Here is a 17,156-nt window from a genome sequence, read left to right on the forward strand (position 1 = left end):
ATCAGTCACTTTAGCATCGAGCGGGATAGCTAGGTGCCAATGAGAGAGTGTTTCGAGTAATCAATACTTCATACGGCCTCGCTAAATATTCGCAACATCTGTGAACACGGAGGCGGATGCGAGAAGGGACGGACGCAGACGCGGACGCCGAGACGGAGACAGAAGCGGAGACAGAGGCGGAGGACGGGCGCGGAAAACGAGACGGAGGTGGAATGTTGTGACGGATGCTCCCGGATGATCGGCCGCCGGGTTTTCCAGAGCGACATTTTGTTTGCCGGCTGTGGCAGCTGTTATGCGCTGCCGGTTCACAGGTATGCGCGACGGCAGTGCAGTCGTGGCCGTGCTGCGGGCGATACGATCGGATATTGACGTCAGGACGGACCGTCGGCAGCCGGGCAGTCTCAGATCCGTGATATCCAAATGGCGCCTGCCCGCACGGCTCAGTTTGATGACACTAGTTAGTTGTACCCAGGGTAGGTACTAAAAAGTCGTACCCTTTTTAATTTTCATGTCATATGTTACACATGCAGGATCATCCTTACATGGTGTATGGGTAAGCCTTGGTAAATATGCTGAATTTATTTTGAAGCTTACCTATTTACATGTGCATATTTCATAAAAGCGGTAGTCAGCCTCGCCCAGACTTGAGACTACCACCCGAAGTTTTTTTTTATCCCTTTGCATTGCTCTTCAAACCAGAAGGATTAAAAATATTTTTGAACTGTTAGGTACCTTCCTTTATATAAAAATTAACTGTATTCAGCCTAGAGTTTCTGAGACATGACGTCATTTTCATGGTCAATGGACTGGTCATGTTATGGTGACTTAGTCACGGGATAGCCGCTACTCTGCTAGGAAAATTCATCGGTTAATGGTGCGACGCTTAATTCACGAGGGAGATCACGCTTAACCCGTGACCTATTGGGAAGGGGGAGGCAAAGAGCCATCCAAAACCACAGGGGATCCAAGGGCCCCTCTATGGCTTTTGCTGATAACTCGGAAACGGCCGCGAATTTGGACTCGAAATTTTCAGTACCTCTCCGTACCTACATTAATTTCACATAACCCCTGAAAAAATTAGGTCTTATGTATATCATCTCAGATCACCAGTTATAGAGGTCAAACTGAGGTCATATTCGGCCATTTTTGGTCGAAAATGTGTTCATGGAAAAAAAAAATCGCAGAAAATCAGCATATCAACGTAGAGACTCAAAAATTAAACCGTAGATACAAAAAGGCATGGGAAACAAATGCTATCTCGAAATTTCAAATGTTTAAAAATCTCAAGATCTTTAGTTTTCCTTACTCAAAATTTATCTTTCTTGAGATTTTTTTTATTTGGAGAAATAAAAAACGAACATATGTCAGAGAACACTTAACTGCCTTTATACATGCCAAAACCAATAATATATAGGCATCTAAAACTCCTTCAGATATAGCCATTTGAAAGACTTGAAATATAGTGACTGTTCGTATGACGTCACATTATTTTCTGTATTTGTGCTTAAAATCAGTCTAGGGTAGCATTTATGATACATATCCATCTCTTCCTGACTAAAGATGCGCGTTGTTGTCTCTTTTACGTGATAAATCACTTACAGAATAATGTTTGTCAGTGTAAACCAGTACACCGGTGGCGGTACCTACAATTTTACTTTTTTACCTTCCTATGACGTCATAGGTCCAAGAAAATTGTTAAAGAGGTTTCTGTGGCTGCATATGTATGACATGCCTTCATAAAGACTCGAATATTGACAATTCACAGCATGCCGTTCAATACGATTCACGCAAGTGTCTTCTGATTGGTCGAGACTGACCTCTGTTATGACCTCACAGGCTGTCATCCATTCTATCTATCCACTATCCTAACTATCCACGTGCCAGGTCTATGATATACATCATGTCCAGACCCATACCTACATGTCTTTATATGACCGACTTCTCGTCAATGTAACTTGGGTAGAATTTACCTTGTTTGACCTTTCTGTATGTCATAGGTCAAATATCGAGGTCATCGATATCGTACCTTGTGCATCTCGATGAACTCTTTCGAATGCCGTTTGAATTTTTCCGATCCGACAATTGGTTCCGGAGATGCGACGGGGGCCTTTGGGCCCCCTCTACAGGACCTGGACCCTGCCTGACCTCAACGGGACACGGGCTAATGATCTCCTTTGCTTCAAATTCGCTGCCGGCTCGGATTTTCTTTTACAATGGCCTCTGGTCTCGGCGTTGGACGTAGGTAGTCGATGTACTGACACACACGATAGACCCATGCATATCTACGTATTACGTAACGCTAACACAATTTAGCTCATTAGTAAACCAAGTGTTTATGCTGACTTTGTTCTCAACAGAAACGCAACAAAAGGGAGGCGCGCTTGAAAACGTGTTTTGTTGCCCGAAGGCCTGAGATCCGTGCCAAGATAATCATGCGGTGTTTCGTCAAACGCTGCTCGCTAAGATAATCCGAAGACATGTATCTGCCTTAGAAATGCTTATCAAGGAGGCACGCGACGTTACTTGGAAATACTCCGGCCTAGCTGGTAAAATCCGATTTCAGAGTATAGGTACTTCCGCATGGATCCACTAATACCGACGCGCTGGGCTGGGTTGTTCCACTAATCTGTCTGCGTGTGACGTGCCCTGAGCTGCACTCGTCTTCCGCGAAATCCGCCACATATGAGATCATCCGAGTGCGCGAACCCTGCCGTCAATGTCTCGGTGTGTCGGTGTCGGTCGTCAGCCCCCCTCCCCCCCCCCGTCCCCGCGGCGCCGGTCCGTAGCGTTCGCACGTGCCGGGCGCCCCTGCTCGGCGGCGGCGGCGGCGGCCGGCAGTCGGTGCCGAGACGTCCCGCCGAGAGGTCGTGTCTCGAGAGCTGGTCTCCGGTGAGGGAAGCGTGTCGGCGCAACTGTGACCGAGAGGGGAGACCGAGACTGACAGCTGACTGACAGCAGGAGGCCAGCCGAGCAGGGACGCGCCCCTCTGCTCCCACGCCCCACGGAGTCGTGCTGCGGTCAGTGTCGCTCAGGACTGTCTGACCGGTCAGCGGGTCAGATCAGCCGAGTGCCGGCGCTCGGTGCGTGCCGCTGGGTGCTCCGGTGACCGGCCGGCTGAGGAGGCGGCACTCGGCCAGCGGCGGCCATGGCGCGGACACTGGAGCTGCTGCTGCACTGCTGGACGCTGGCCGCGCTGTGTGTGACCTTCACGGCAGCAGGTGAGATGATGTGGCCGTACGGCGGCCCCGACCGCGCTCCATTGCACCCGAGGGGCCCGCCTTATCAAATCTGCCATTCACTACGTGTACCGAGTGGTAGCCGAGGACGGGCCGGCCCACATACTCGTAATCGCACCAGCCGAGAGACGTGCGCGCGGGTGGGGTAGCGCAGGTATGAGGGCGGAGGGACGCCGTGATAAACATTGCAGAGAGCTAGCTCATAACGCGCATTCATCGTCTTTTAATCCCACTGGTCGTTTCTGAAGTAGGTATTCAGTTTCGAATAACCCGTTTCGTCTAAATATTTTGAACTAAGTACTAAACCTGTCAAATATTGTGTCATAAGCGCCTCCCGATACTACCGTTAGTGTTTTTTTTTTTTTAATAAGCCAGCCTTTTTCGCATCACCATTGCTTAATTGACGCTGTATCCGCATTGACAAAGGTCTGTGGCATTTATGGTACGGTGTAATTGCAAGTAACCCAAGAATCAAACAAAATTAGCAAAAATTCATTTTTGATTTCATCCGCTCCTTTTTGAATTGGTATAAGCAAGAAAGAACTTCAAATATTAGTTACGTGTTTTATCCTCTCAGCCAGCATCCACTTTAGCCATCTAATGGCGCTCCATGAAGCGCAGTCACTGCCGTAGCAGAGCTTACATTTATCATTGTCCCACCTCCTCGTGGCCGGGGCTGCCGTTTTTGGAGGTGTTGGTTCGGCAGTACGTCGGCCCGATTTATGGGTCTGCTGGGGCCCCGCCCGCCCGACCACCGCGGGTCGTTCACAGCACGGCCGGGCGATGCTCCCGGCCCAGCGACCAGCAAACAGAGCAGTCCAGTGCCCTGGCCTGCACTCATCACGAGCGTTCACGGGGGAGGGGTCCTCCGGCCTCCAGGGAGGGGTCCACGCTCATTACAGTCGGCCGTGAGTCGTTCTTCGGAACGGTGCGACGCGTTACCTTACATAAAGCCAGCGACGCAGCGGACGGTTACATAATAGAGTTGTTCTTTGCTGTGAGATCGGCTACCGTATGGGAATGACTATTAGCGGTGTAATTAATGTAATAGGAGTATGCAGATCAGCACAGAGGGTTCGATATCAGTGGGACGGAGGCCGGCCGACGGGCTCCAGCGGACACGGGGCGCCCGGTCGGCGGCGGCGCTCAAGGCTGGCCTGCTGTCCTCGGCGGCGGTCGGCGCGCGGCACCGGTCAAACGGGGGCTGATGGAGCTCAGATAATCACGGCAGACGGCCGCTCTGCCGGCGCCGCGCGCGGCGGAGGGCCGTCCGAGGCACCCGCCGACCGCCGACTCCACGGAGAGCCGAACGACTATATTACCCGGGTATGGCGCCCCGACCTGCCGTGTCACCGGGCAGCTGCAGACGACCTTGCCAATAGTGCCGGCGTCGCCGTGTCTCGGCGGCACTGATTGGTCGTTTGGTGTGAGAGCGAGGCCGTGATTGGTTGCTGGTACGCCGGCCTCCGTCACCGGCCGGAGGAATGCACTGGCCGCAGGCTATGGCCGTTCAACACAGCTCATTGGCACCCGATTGTAAAAATAGTTCACCTCACCCGGGAGAGCTGACTGGGACGACACGTCTGCTCTGAAACCGGTCCATCACCGGGTCAGGCCCGTTCCTGCAGGCTGCGGTCAGGGCTGTCAGAAAACGTGACAATCCGCCGATTAGGCTGGCGTCCTGATGGCGTTAATGGTTTGTTGAGTGGAGATTATTGCCGATCGCTGCCACATCGTGAGCGATAAAACATAGTTACGGCACTACACCGCCGCCTGACGCTCATAACCACTGGCTACTAACTCAATTTGTGGCCCATTATGACGATCGTAAGCTGTAAACGAGGGAATATGTTTATATGTAGGCTAAAGGAAAGTATAATAAGGGACGTGTCCTTGTCCTCTAATTAGAGCATGACATTTCTCCGGCAACACATGGTACAAAGCCAATAGCACACCTATTGCAAATACTTGCGCGATGATTGGCTTGTAAGAGGACTTCTATTCAAGTAAAAAGCTACTCTATTACCCTACCTATATTTGCAACCACTTGAGACTGCAATCGCACACAGAACACTAACACCAGAAACAGCAATCGTACAGAGTACACTAACATTTAACTACTGGACGAAATTGCAATCGTACACCGCCAGGCATATTAAAGACTGCAGAACACCAACGCCAGACCCACTTGAGACTGCAATCGCACACAGAACACTGACACTGGAGACTGCAATCGCACATAGAACACTAACACTGGACTGCAATCGTGTACCTTACCTACATAGTACAATAACACCAGTTCAGACTTACTGGAGACTGCAGTGGATCACAGTACACTAACATCAGGCCGTTTGGAGACTGCAGTGGCATACGGTACACTAGCACTGGACCGACTGGAGACTGCGACGATACACAACACACTAACACCAAACCTGCTGGAGACTGCAATGATACACAATACACTAACACCGGACCTGCTGGAGACTGCAATGGTACAAATATGTACACTAACATCGGACCTGCTGGAGACTGCACTGATACACAATACACTAACACCAGACGTACTGGAGACTGCAATGATACACAATACACTCAACACCGGACCTGCTGGAGACTGCAATGATACACAATACACTAGCACCAGACCTTCCGGAGACTGCAATGATACACAATATACTAACACCGGACCTGCCGGAAACTGCAATGATACACAATACACTAACACCAGACGTACTGGAGACTGCAATGATGCACAACACACTAACACCGGACCTGCCGGAAACTGCAATGATACACAATACACTAACACCAGACCCCCAGGAGACTGCAATGATACACAACACACTAACACCAGACCTTCCGAAGACTGCAATGATGCACAATACACTAACACCAAACCTGCTAAAGACTGCAATGATACACAATACACTAACACCAGACCTACTGGAGACTGCAATAGCACACAATACACTAACACCAAAGCTCTTGGAGACCACAATCACACACAGTCCACCAATCGTTCAATCGTTCCCATCGTTTTATTGTTTGGAAAGGCACACAGAGGCGTAGCTTCCACGTGGTAAGCGGTCGGCAGTGACTGAGGCCCGGATGGGCGGAACAGGTGCGTCGTTTCCGTCAGCAGGATCACACAGCGGCCACAACTAAGCGGAAGGGCGTGGGCGGCTTGCACCTCAGCTGCATACAAGATTACTGACAGCTGCATTCTGGCCGTCTGCGAGAGGCCAGGGTGCCAAGGTCACCACAGGTCGGCCGGTACACACACACACGGGGTACGGGAGCCCAGCCCGTGGTAGTGGACGCCGCTGCCCGCTGCTGTCCGGACCGCCGCCGCTGCTCTCTGTGTACCGGCCGGCCGGGGGCCCGCCCGTCGCAGACGGCCGCTGCCAGCTGTATGTAATGGATGCTCCTCGGGGGCGTCGCCGTCTAACAGACGGCCACTCCCTGAGCTCGGCTCGCAGCCCTCCGCAGCTGGCGAGGAGCGGCGACAGAGAGTCTGGCGCTGCGGTCCGCGCCCCGCCCGCCCCGCCGGCAGGTGGTCCGTGACGGGGTGTGTCGGTACATGTGTACACAGCGGGCGGCCCGCCTGAGGTCCCCCGCCGGCACAGCTGACGACAGAGGGAGACTATAGGAGGCGTGCCCTGTCGCAGCAGGTGGAGGAGAATGGAGCTCTTATGGACTGTGAATGGGTAGACAATGGCTGTTCGGGGGTGATAAGGAGCGGAGCAGCTCGGATCTGGAACTGAGGACGGCTGAGGGAACGAGTGAACCTTCCGGAGGAGTGCCAGGGGTGACAGAAGGTGTCGCTCTGGAGTCGTCACAATGGCTGACATACCGGGACCCGTGGCCCAGAGCAGGCCGCTCACGGAAGCTGGCCCGGAGGTGTCTCACACGCCAAGCGTGCGGTGATGAAGAGACGCGTAGAGCGGCAAGGGTAAATAGCTCCGCGAATACGACGGACAACCGCACGGGAGTCCGATCCGGTAGGATCCGATCGTTATCTCTCTCCAGTGCGAAATGAGTCGGGGATGCTGGGACATCTCTGAGCTCGGTAACTCGAGCATAACTCAGCCGGGAACGGTGTTCACTGCTCGCGTAAGACCGATCGAGTACTGACCATTGTCCATTGGAACAGTGCCCGGTCCGGGTACCCGTGAGGATCCATCGGAGCAGCCACCGCGGAGCCGTCTCCGGTGGCTCCGTCCATGTCGCAACCCACCAGCGGTGCAGCTGTCTGTCCCGCCCGGCTCGGCCAGATACCCGTTCTGAGCACATCTACATAAGTGCAGCGCCGCCGGCGGCGCGCTGACGTGGTCCACATCGCGGCCCGGCGCGCCGGGTCCGCTCACCAGACCCCGCCGTCCGCCGTCCTACACTGAGTCCGCCGCCGCCGCCGCCGCCGGCATTGGCGATTCCACGCACGCGCCAGGACCGAAATCGCTGTCTCATTCGGTCAGTGCCTTCGTAGTAAAGCTACTTGAGTACGTCGAGTCTTCATGGAAGTGTACTCGACGCGATCGTAGAAGGTCATCCAAATAAGGCGCAGCTGCGACGGGAGCGGCGCGGTGGCCGGTTACGGCCGTCCCTGTCACCGGGCGGCGGCGGCGGCTCTGGGGTTCGGCTCCCAGTGTGTTTACAAACACCCTCCGGAGATCGATGAACTGTGCTCACGGGTCTTGTAACACGGCTTGAATGGTGCGCCACTTGATAAACGATCGCGTGGAATCGTCACTTACATGGTTCTGATGCTTATCTCTGCCGCTCTGCCGATTGTAAAGCACCTGCACTCGCCTGACAGTCTCGGCACGCCAATCATTACGACCGAAAAACGCGATTTCTACTCGTGAAATGCAACTTCCCGAAAATTTGTCATCGTTTTCCTGTAGGCGTGTTTAATTAGTTTACGTAACTTTATTAGCAATAAACATAGACGGGGAGTTGGTAAGTTAAGTAATATTTCACTGGCTTTGTTTTAAAATAGTTGAAAGCTGTCTTGGAGCCAACCGCCCGGTAACCCTGCGGCTGCTTACGGATCTCGTTCTGTGTTTCACCGCGCCGTTGACTGTGCCCTTCTGCTTGTCTGCCTTCTGACCCTGTACCGGTCTGCCCGTCCAGGGTGCGGTCTGGCACAGCCCACCTGGCGATTGGACGGCCGGTGCGGCCACAGCTTCCCCCTGGCCAATGGTGAGCCGTCCACGTGCGATAAGCGCAGCGAGCGGCCGTGCTGCTCCGACTTCGGCTACTGCGGCAACTCGGACAGCCACTGCCGCTGCGAGGACTGCGTCGACTACAGAGGTGGGTGTCCGGCGGGAAAATGAACGGCCTTGGCGGCCTCTCCGCCCCTCAGCTCAGGGCGACGGGCCGCGGCCGTTACTGACAGTCTATATGGCTATCCGATTGCGAATATGTTTATAGGTTACCTACGTGTTTTTGTAATGGATTTGAAATTATAATGCACGGAACAAAATGTCTCATATTGGCAAGAGTGGCAACAATAAACATCGTCCCTAAGGCCACCCAGTTGTAACGTAGGCTGCTCATGTCACGGATCTAGCAGCGCTGCGCCAGGACGGGCTGTTTACATCCCTGTTTAAAGGGACACTCCCACCTTAACATTAGTTTTGAGTTGAGATAGCCAAATTGGTGGCCATGGCCTGCAAATACCGGTTTGGGCACTCACAACATCGAAAAATGCTTTAATTCGAAGATATGGAATTTCAAACTTGCAGTTTTCGGATTCTAAGGGGCTAATGCATTGGAATGCCCCCTTAGAATTTGTGACGTCAGCGGAGATCTAACGATTTTTAAATCTTAGACTAAAACCATCGTTAACACGTGGTGGTATACGCTGCTTTGCGCGCAACGTCTGCCGCACTTTAAGGCTGCCAAATTATTGCTTCCAAATAAAGTCGCTAGTAACAGGGGAGATCCCAAAAAGTAAACAAAAGTAAAAGCCTAATATCTTGAAAACCAGTGAATATTTTTCGGTGAAATTTGGTAGATATTCGTTTTCGCTCTTTCTGAACCAAGGGATATCACTTTCATGCCAATTCATTAACTTTTTTGAAGGTGGGAGGGTCCCTTTAACCGGACCGCCCAGTCACCTGCGACGCTCACTTTGGACAAACGCCAATTGTGTAGTTTAGAGCATCACAGCACCAAATGAGCTGCATATTTATTGCGTTTGGTCGCCTCGACTGGAATACAGAGGCTCCTGCGATGCATCCTAATGCGACGCGTCCAGCAACCATGAAGATCGGGCATTATTCCGAGTCGAGTGAGCACTCGAGCTGAGTGGTTTCTGAAATCATCTGGCCGCGAGCCGGGTCGTCGAACCGCGGCTGCCGTCTGCACCGCCCAGTAGCCATGTCGCACGAGCCGCCGACACATATCGCTGGCTCTGAGCGCGGCGCTCCCGGCCTGTTTCAGCGATATTCCAGGGCTGCGTGCAGCGCTACTCGGGCCTCAAGGGCGTCATAGAGTCTCAGGATTACCCGGCGCCGTACCCAGCCAACACAGAGTGCTGCTACGACATCCAGCGGCCGGACGACTCCTACTGCGGCGTCAAACTCTACTGTGAGTACCCTGGACCTACCCTACTGCGGCGTCAAACTCTACTGTGAGTACCCTGGACCTACCAGCAAAATGGGTATCGACGGTGACATTTCAGTTTTTCGTCAAAAACGACACAAGTTACAGAACACATCAATACCGTCTTAATCCAATGAGGCATGCAAATGACCACATGCATTGCGATGAATCATGGTGCTAAGCAGATGCGTCGAATATGAAATGCTTAAGCCGAATAAGGAAGCATGAGTAGCTATGATAATTGGCTAGTCCAAGCTTCGACCTTTAAAGGCAGGCATCGGTGATGAATATGGAACGAGAGCAAAGTAGATATTCATGCAGAGCCCGGTAAGGTAGAATCAACAAACCCATCTCCTGCTAAACGTTAAATCAACGCAAAAAGAATGCGACATTGGAATGTTTCCAGAATTAGAAGGTCCAGGAGCACCTGTGCATCCAGTTAAAGAAATCGATATATCTGTTACGCCCATGCCGACACTGCTGCCCGTCCCTGTGTATTTGCAATGGACCATTTTGACTGCTGGTCTGTGTGCTTGTAGTCGACCATTTTGACGAGTGTTCTGTACGTTCCGCAGTCGACCATTTCGATGTTGAGGGCTCGATGGAGCCGTTCTGCCAGCGCGACTGGCTGGCCGCCGAGTACTGTGTGCCCGAGAAGGGCGCCAGGATGTGCGGCAACCTGACCGGCACCGTCCGTGAGTAGACTGGGAGTCGGACTCTGACCGGGTCCACCCGACTATAACAGAGAGGACCAGAGCCTGACTGGCGTCTGACCGAGGTCCGAGTCTTTGTCGTGATGGGGAATGGTAATGTTTTCAGTCACGTAGATTCTTAGAAAATCAGACACGTTCGTTCACCATATCAAACCCAGCTTCGGGGTCTGTCCCGTGTCCTCGGGAGTTCTTCACCGCCTGTCCACCTCTGCTGCTGGCCACTACGGCCGTCACGAGCCCTGCTGTCGGGAGCGGAGATTGCTGAGGGCGGGGACTCTCAGTAGTAGTAGTGACTAAGTTGAATGTGCCCACTGCGCTCCCGTTCGCCGTCGTTGTTTGCCATATAAGCGAAGGGGAACTGCTGCGCTGACCTGACGCCGTAATGAGGCACTGCCTGAGGTCTGGCACCGTGGTGAGGCACTACATCACGCAGTGCAATGGTCACCGGTTCATTCGGGTGAGCCCCCGACCCGTCAGACGCTATGTCGGAACAGTGGCGATTTACGGCCGGCACCGCCCGTTGCAGAGTATCCGGAGGGTAGTTGGTACCCTTATCGACCGACTGGCGGCAGTCAGACGCTAGTGAAAGGGCGTAGCAGTCCACCTGACCTTCTGTCCGGCCACTCCGGGCCAGCCGAGACCACAGCCCAGTTGCCGAGACTTTCGGGGAGACTCGAGAATCCGAGCAGAGAACAACTGGAGTTTTTCAACAAATTGGGTCGTGTGGTCCGATCTGCACAGATCTCGAGGTGCAGCCGGACTTTCCGTGGAGATGCATTCCGTGGCAGCTCCCCCAAGCCGTCTCCCGGTCTGTAGCCCGGAGCTCGGTCCGTCTCTCGGCCCGTTTCCCGATCCGTGTCTCCCGGTCCGTCTCTCTGGGTCCATCTCCCGGTCCGTCTTTCGGTCCGTCTCTCCGCCTCTCGGTCGTCCATCTCTCGGTCCGCCGTTTGTCCCAATATCCGTCTCCTACTCCGTCTCTCGGTCTATCCCTCCATCCGTCTCCGTCTCTCCCTCTTGACCCGTCTCCCGGTCTATCCATCGGCTCGTCTCTGACCATCTCGGTCCGTCTCGGCCCGTCTGTCGGTCTACAGCGCTCTGCACGGGACTGACGGCCGCCGATCGGGAAAACGTCCCGCTGACAAATTATCCGAGCCGAGCGGCAAAAAGTCGGGACGAGCGCCGGCTCGGTTCTGCTGAGGACGGAGACATTCCTGCCCGTCTCTGTACCGGTGATTGATGCACAGAGCTCGTACTGCGGAGACGTGCCTCCGCACCGGGTCAAATCAAAACATCTCCAGCTAAAACTTATACTCCGGTGCATATACGGAAACCCGTTTCAGCCCGGGCAGGCTGACTTAAGCACTAGAGCTAAATGCAGTGTATGCAGATCTAGATTGCCGTACCTACTGGTACAGCCAATCTGGTTTGCAGCGGCGGTTTGTAGAGTTCTCAATGGTGATCTCAGTTGGCGAGTTGCGAGGAACCGTCGGTCTCCCCCCCCCCCTCCCCATTAGCAGGGCGCGGAGGACAAGGAAACGGGGGGGGGGGGGAGAGAGCAGGTTTAACGCCACAAGATTCATACAATATGTGAGCTCGTTGGAACGGCGCTCGCCGCACTGTGCCTTCACTGAGTGTCGGGAGAGTCGCGTGCCGTCCGATTTTAACCCGTACCCTCCTGTGTCCGATTTCAGACGAGTTTCTGTACCAGCCGGGCTCGTCGGCGCTGCGGCTGTCGTTCCGCTCGGACACCTACAACCTGCACAGCGGCTTCCACATTCGGTACGAGCTGCTGCGGAGCTGCCGCGCGCCCTACGCCGACCCCATGCCGACGGCCATCCCCGGCTCGGGCGGAGCGCTCTGCTACACCAAGGTCACCAACCGGAAGGGCACCATCAACACCCCCTACTTCCCCAACAACTACCCCAATGAGGTCGACTGCGTCTACGAGTTCGAGAGGTGAGCGGGTCCGTTAGCGGCCGGTGTCGGGCTGCTGGGTGGGGGACTCGGGGGCCGGACCAGTCGACTCCAGACCCACTGGCAGCGACCCTAGCAGAACGGAAGTGATCTAATGCAATTCTGCCACGCATCATGTCCCGTAACAGATTCGCTAACTGCACTGGACACTTTATATCCAAGGTCTTATTCAAGGTAAAGTGACCGGCACTTCTCTGAAACTATATACAGGCCCTGCACCGATACGGTCGTGACAGATACGGTCCTTAACGATTCCCTCACGATGCGTGCCTGAAAAGTAAATCACATGCAGCTTTCGATCCCCAGGGCTTACATAGATAAGGAGCGCAAACTCGAACGGCTAGCGGTGTTCTCGATGCAATCGTTGCAGGTTGCTAGATATTGTCCAAACACAAGCTACGCTGGAACTATCAAGTCGTTAGCTTACGTGCTTTCTTTGCGGGTTGCTTTCCGGACCTGACGGACGATTTCTATCGTAACTCGCTGGTGTTCAGACTCGGGCAGACACCGACTTTATTTTTATCGGCAGGAATAACTTGCTGGTGTTCAGAAATCAGACACTGACTATATATTTCTGTCGGCAGGAATAACTCGCTGGTGTGCGGCGTGCGGATGCGGTCGCGCGTGTTCGAGCTCCAGGAGCCGTTCACATCCCCGTTCGGCGGCGCGTGCACCGACTTTTTCCACTGTCCCGGCTGCGGCTACCTCTGCGGCTCCGTCGAGTACTCGTGTGAGTGTGGATACCAGTGGATTACCTACCCACTTCCTTTTCTAGTACGTCACACCCTAACAACCTCCCTGACACATCTCCGTCCGCCTCCCGGTGCAGGGCTCGATCTCGGAACACCCGTCCCTCCCTCGGTGGCCGACATCCGGCCCCGATCCACGACCATAACCCGCCTCCCCCTCGGAGGAGCGAGCCGACTCCGGCCGGCGACATCCGGGCCGGTCCCCCGCACGACCACCCCGGCCACTAGGATGTTACCGACCCTGACCTGATCTAGGCACATTCCACGATCCTAAATTCATAGATCGATGCGGATTCCTGTGGGGCTGTGGACTACATGGGCTTACTTCCATCCACTCTCCGGTCGTGTCATATTATCTCCTACACTTACGATCGGCTCATGCTCCCTGCCTCTTCCCTCCCTCCCCGGTCGCCTCCTACCCCTCTTCCCTCCCGCCCGTCTCCCTGCTGCCGGACACTCTGCCGGAGTACCGAGTCGTGACCGGGCTCCCGGTGACATCAGTCACCGCCGCCGGCCGGGGGACGGCGCCGGACCGGACCGAACCGCCGGCCGGCACCGGGAGCAGAGCGGTCCGAACCGTCACCCGGCGGCAGCCGGCAACTTCCTGTCCAGCCGAGGTCAGGGTCAGGTCACCCGACCAAGATCCTGTGCTCCCTCCGGCGGTATCCATTCTTTGTTCCGGTAATTTATTTGTTACCATTAACTCTTGAACCGGTTGTTGTGAACGGGAACTTTTTCTCGGAGTAAACAGGGTATTACAGGGATTGAGTCATCTGTCAGTACAGCACGCCATTACCCATCGTCAGTTCCATATTCTTCCTTCGAGTTGGTGTGTGCATAGTGTGTACCGAGTGGTGCCCCGTCCGCCCGCGCTCTCCGAGCTCGCTGACGCCGGTGTCCGTCTGCCGTACTGCAGGGGTGGCCAGGTTCCAGCCCGACGCTACCGCCATCAAGTTCCACTTTCACTCGGACGAGGCAGACACCAGCAAAGGCTTCATGGCAACGTTCGAGCAGATTTACGACTGCGATTGAGAGCGCTGCTGGCGCCGCCCGGCCCGGCTGACGGTGGACGGGGACACCGGGCGGCGCCGGCGGCCGCCAGACGGCGCTCCCGGCCGGCACAGGCGGCGCGCCGGCCCAGCGCCCGGACAGCCGAGAGCGGCCGCCGCCGGGCCGGCCGGCCGGACCCAGAGGACGCCAGTGCCCGGTGCGCCGAGACCAGTGTTGTTTACCAGTGCGTGGTCGGTGTTATTACCAGTTCCCGGTGTCGTTTTACCATTTCGCGGTGTTGTGGATAGTTCCATGCGATATAAGCCGTGTCGATCTGTCTGTGAGGTGACCGGACCTGATACACCTCGCCAAGGCACAGCCGTGTGACGAGGAACGGCAGAACTCCGCAACTGACGGACATCGTGACGCATGCAGAACAGTTCGTGACATGTGCAGAACAAGCCGTGACAGCTGCAGCAGCGCAGTTCGTGACATCGTGACGGATGTAGAACGGTCCGTGACGATCACAAAGCGGCCTGTAGCGACTGAAGAAGAAATCGACTGTTATCCGTGACGGGTGGAGAACCATCCGTGAAGACGCGGCGGTCCGGCGCCGCGTGACGCTGCGAGGTCGCGGCTCGTGACGGCGCGGCGGAGGAGTAACGTGACGTGACGTGACGTGCGTGTAACGCGCTACCGCGATACCTCGCCGCCCCAAAAGACCTGTGCAATGTAGGCGGCCCGGCTGGCGCGGGGCCGGCTGCCCGCGGCCGCTGCAGACCGGGGTACGCTGACTGTTCCTCTCTGTATTCAACAAACTCGTGTCTAAAACAACCAGCGATGTTTAATAGTCACCTGTCTCAGACTCTGGATGAACCGCACGATGAGGGACGCAAAAACACGCCAACGCGTCTGAACAGGTATATTTAATGATTAACATTCTATAAAATTAGAAATTACTGTAAAAACAACTCCGATAAATAACGACAGGGTAGCGCGACTGATAAGTCCACATCACTCAGCCGCCTATCAAAACCACCGAAAGACGGTAGGGTCGCGTCTTTCAGGACTCCTCGTCTGTTGACATCGTAGTTCGCCACGCACTCTACGCTTATATGGGAGGGTGGAGGGTAGTCACATGGACACTGAATGTTCACTGAACATTGCGATTGTTGACGGGCATAATTGCGTGCAATCGGAGCAGTTAAATACTAGGGTTGACTATTAAGTAATGGAAGTGCCTGAAGCAATTAAACGTTTTTGCACGTGCACTTGTTTTCTTGGTGTCATTTCATGCGCCAATGTTTTTTCTATCCAATGGTGAAGACCACATGTCCTTAGCTACTTCTTGCTCCAAGCTATCGTCGTTTTCCTAAGAGACCACCCGAACCTGCGGCGCACCATGAAAAAGGAGTCTGGCAATGGCCAAAATCGCGCGCCAAGCGCCAGCGCGAGGTCATCAGAGCTTATTGGCTTATTGTTATGGCTACACAATGGACAATTTCTATATTTTCATCAAAACAATACACATTGGCACGATAAATGACAGCATACACTACTCCACATAACCGCCTTCAAGCATCACACACCATTCCAGCCTCGTCTTGACCCACTCCTTGAACGCCGCCAGAAGACTGATCGGCGCTTTCTTTCTCAAACCGATGAAACCACCTATACATATCGTCTGTGGGGAGGCTGCGTCGCTCCATACACTTAGAAAATAAATTTTCTGATATTGGTAGGCCTTTTCCCTACGACAAACTGAGCTCTAATGACCTTGCACTCGGCGCTGGCGCGCGGTTTTGGCCATTGCCAGGTGGTGCGCCACAGGTTCGGGAGGTCTCTTGGGAAAACGACGATAGCTTACAGCAAAAAGTAGCTAGGGACATGTCTTCACCATTGGATAGAAAAAAGATCGGCGCATGAAATGACACCTAAATAATGTGTGCACGTGCAAACCCGTTTAATTGCTTAAGGCACTTCCATTACTTAATAGTCAACCCTAGTACAACAAAAGTCGAACAACATTCCATTAGACGAGTAAAATAACATTGCATTAGCGCGCAATCACAGCAGGGAAGGCAGGACATGGGCAGTGGCCTATTGTCGCAGCAGCATAACTTAACTAATGGGTTAAACAGATTTTCTAACGGGAGTTCCCCTCGCATACTTCAAAAAGTACCATAATGCTGTTTCAGCCACACAACACTGCATCGTTGGGATATGTTTCAAGCATCTCGGGCGTCTATTCGTGCCACCACTGTAATTTGCCATGAAAATTCACCCATGACCCGAGATAAAGCAAACATGAACTAATAAAACAGCACTTTGAGGGCGGCACTTATGCAGATACATCGACCCTCCCCCCCATCCCCGCATCCGTGCGAGCATTTGCATTAGTTACTGTAGAAGCTAGTTATCACAGGGTGACTAAGGCAGGGACACTCAATCCGACAAAGCAGCCTAGTCATATCATATCAATATCACCGCAAATCAAAAACACTGCATAGCTGCCATCCCAGTCATATGCTCCAAGGTGTCGCGCAGAATAGTCATCGATTGCGCACTTTGTGACCTCTAGTAGTATTTCATTGACAGCTGAATACCGTGTCTTCAAATTGACAGAGCACACAATGTACGAACGAACACAAGCCCAGCTGCCCAGGGAAGGCTAGGGTGCAATGTAATTACGTATTACGAGTGTTGTCCCAGGCGCCGTCACCTCTGGTCTGGGAAGCCGGTTAATATTTATTTATGCCCCTGAGCAGGTTGCCGTGGGAAGCCGGTTGACATGGTTTAGGCGGAATACGTTTGGCGCGGCTCTCAGAGTTCAGCTCGGCCCGGAGTCGGCACTGGTGCACTATCGAGGTGGATCACAGACGGAG

General features: G+C 54.1%; 1 protein-coding gene across 1 annotated transcript; it reads left to right on the forward strand.

The window, feature by feature from the left end:
* The first annotated feature begins 2,849 nt into the window (after positions 1 to 2,849).
* Positions 2,850 to 15,121, forward strand: LOC122382300 (blastula protease 10-like). Its single transcript, XM_043367476.1, has 7 exons — positions 2,850 to 3,218; positions 8,370 to 8,549; positions 9,684 to 9,830; positions 10,421 to 10,540; positions 12,250 to 12,514; positions 13,117 to 13,262; positions 14,198 to 15,121. The coding sequence occupies exons 1-7, from the start codon at positions 3,146 to 3,148 to the stop codon at positions 14,311 to 14,313; spliced, it is 1,047 nt and encodes a 348-aa protein (XP_043223411.1). The 5' UTR covers positions 2,850 to 3,145; the 3' UTR covers positions 14,314 to 15,121.
* The last annotated feature ends 2,035 nt before the right edge of the window (positions 15,122 to 17,156 follow it).

This window comes from Amphibalanus amphitrite, unplaced genomic scaffold (assembly GCF_019059575.1).
Source record: "Amphibalanus amphitrite isolate SeventyFive unplaced genomic scaffold, NRLGWU_Aamphi_draft 000136F_arrow, whole genome shotgun sequence".
NCBI classification, from domain to species: Eukaryota; Metazoa; Arthropoda; class Thecostraca; order Balanomorpha; family Balanidae; genus Amphibalanus; species Amphibalanus amphitrite.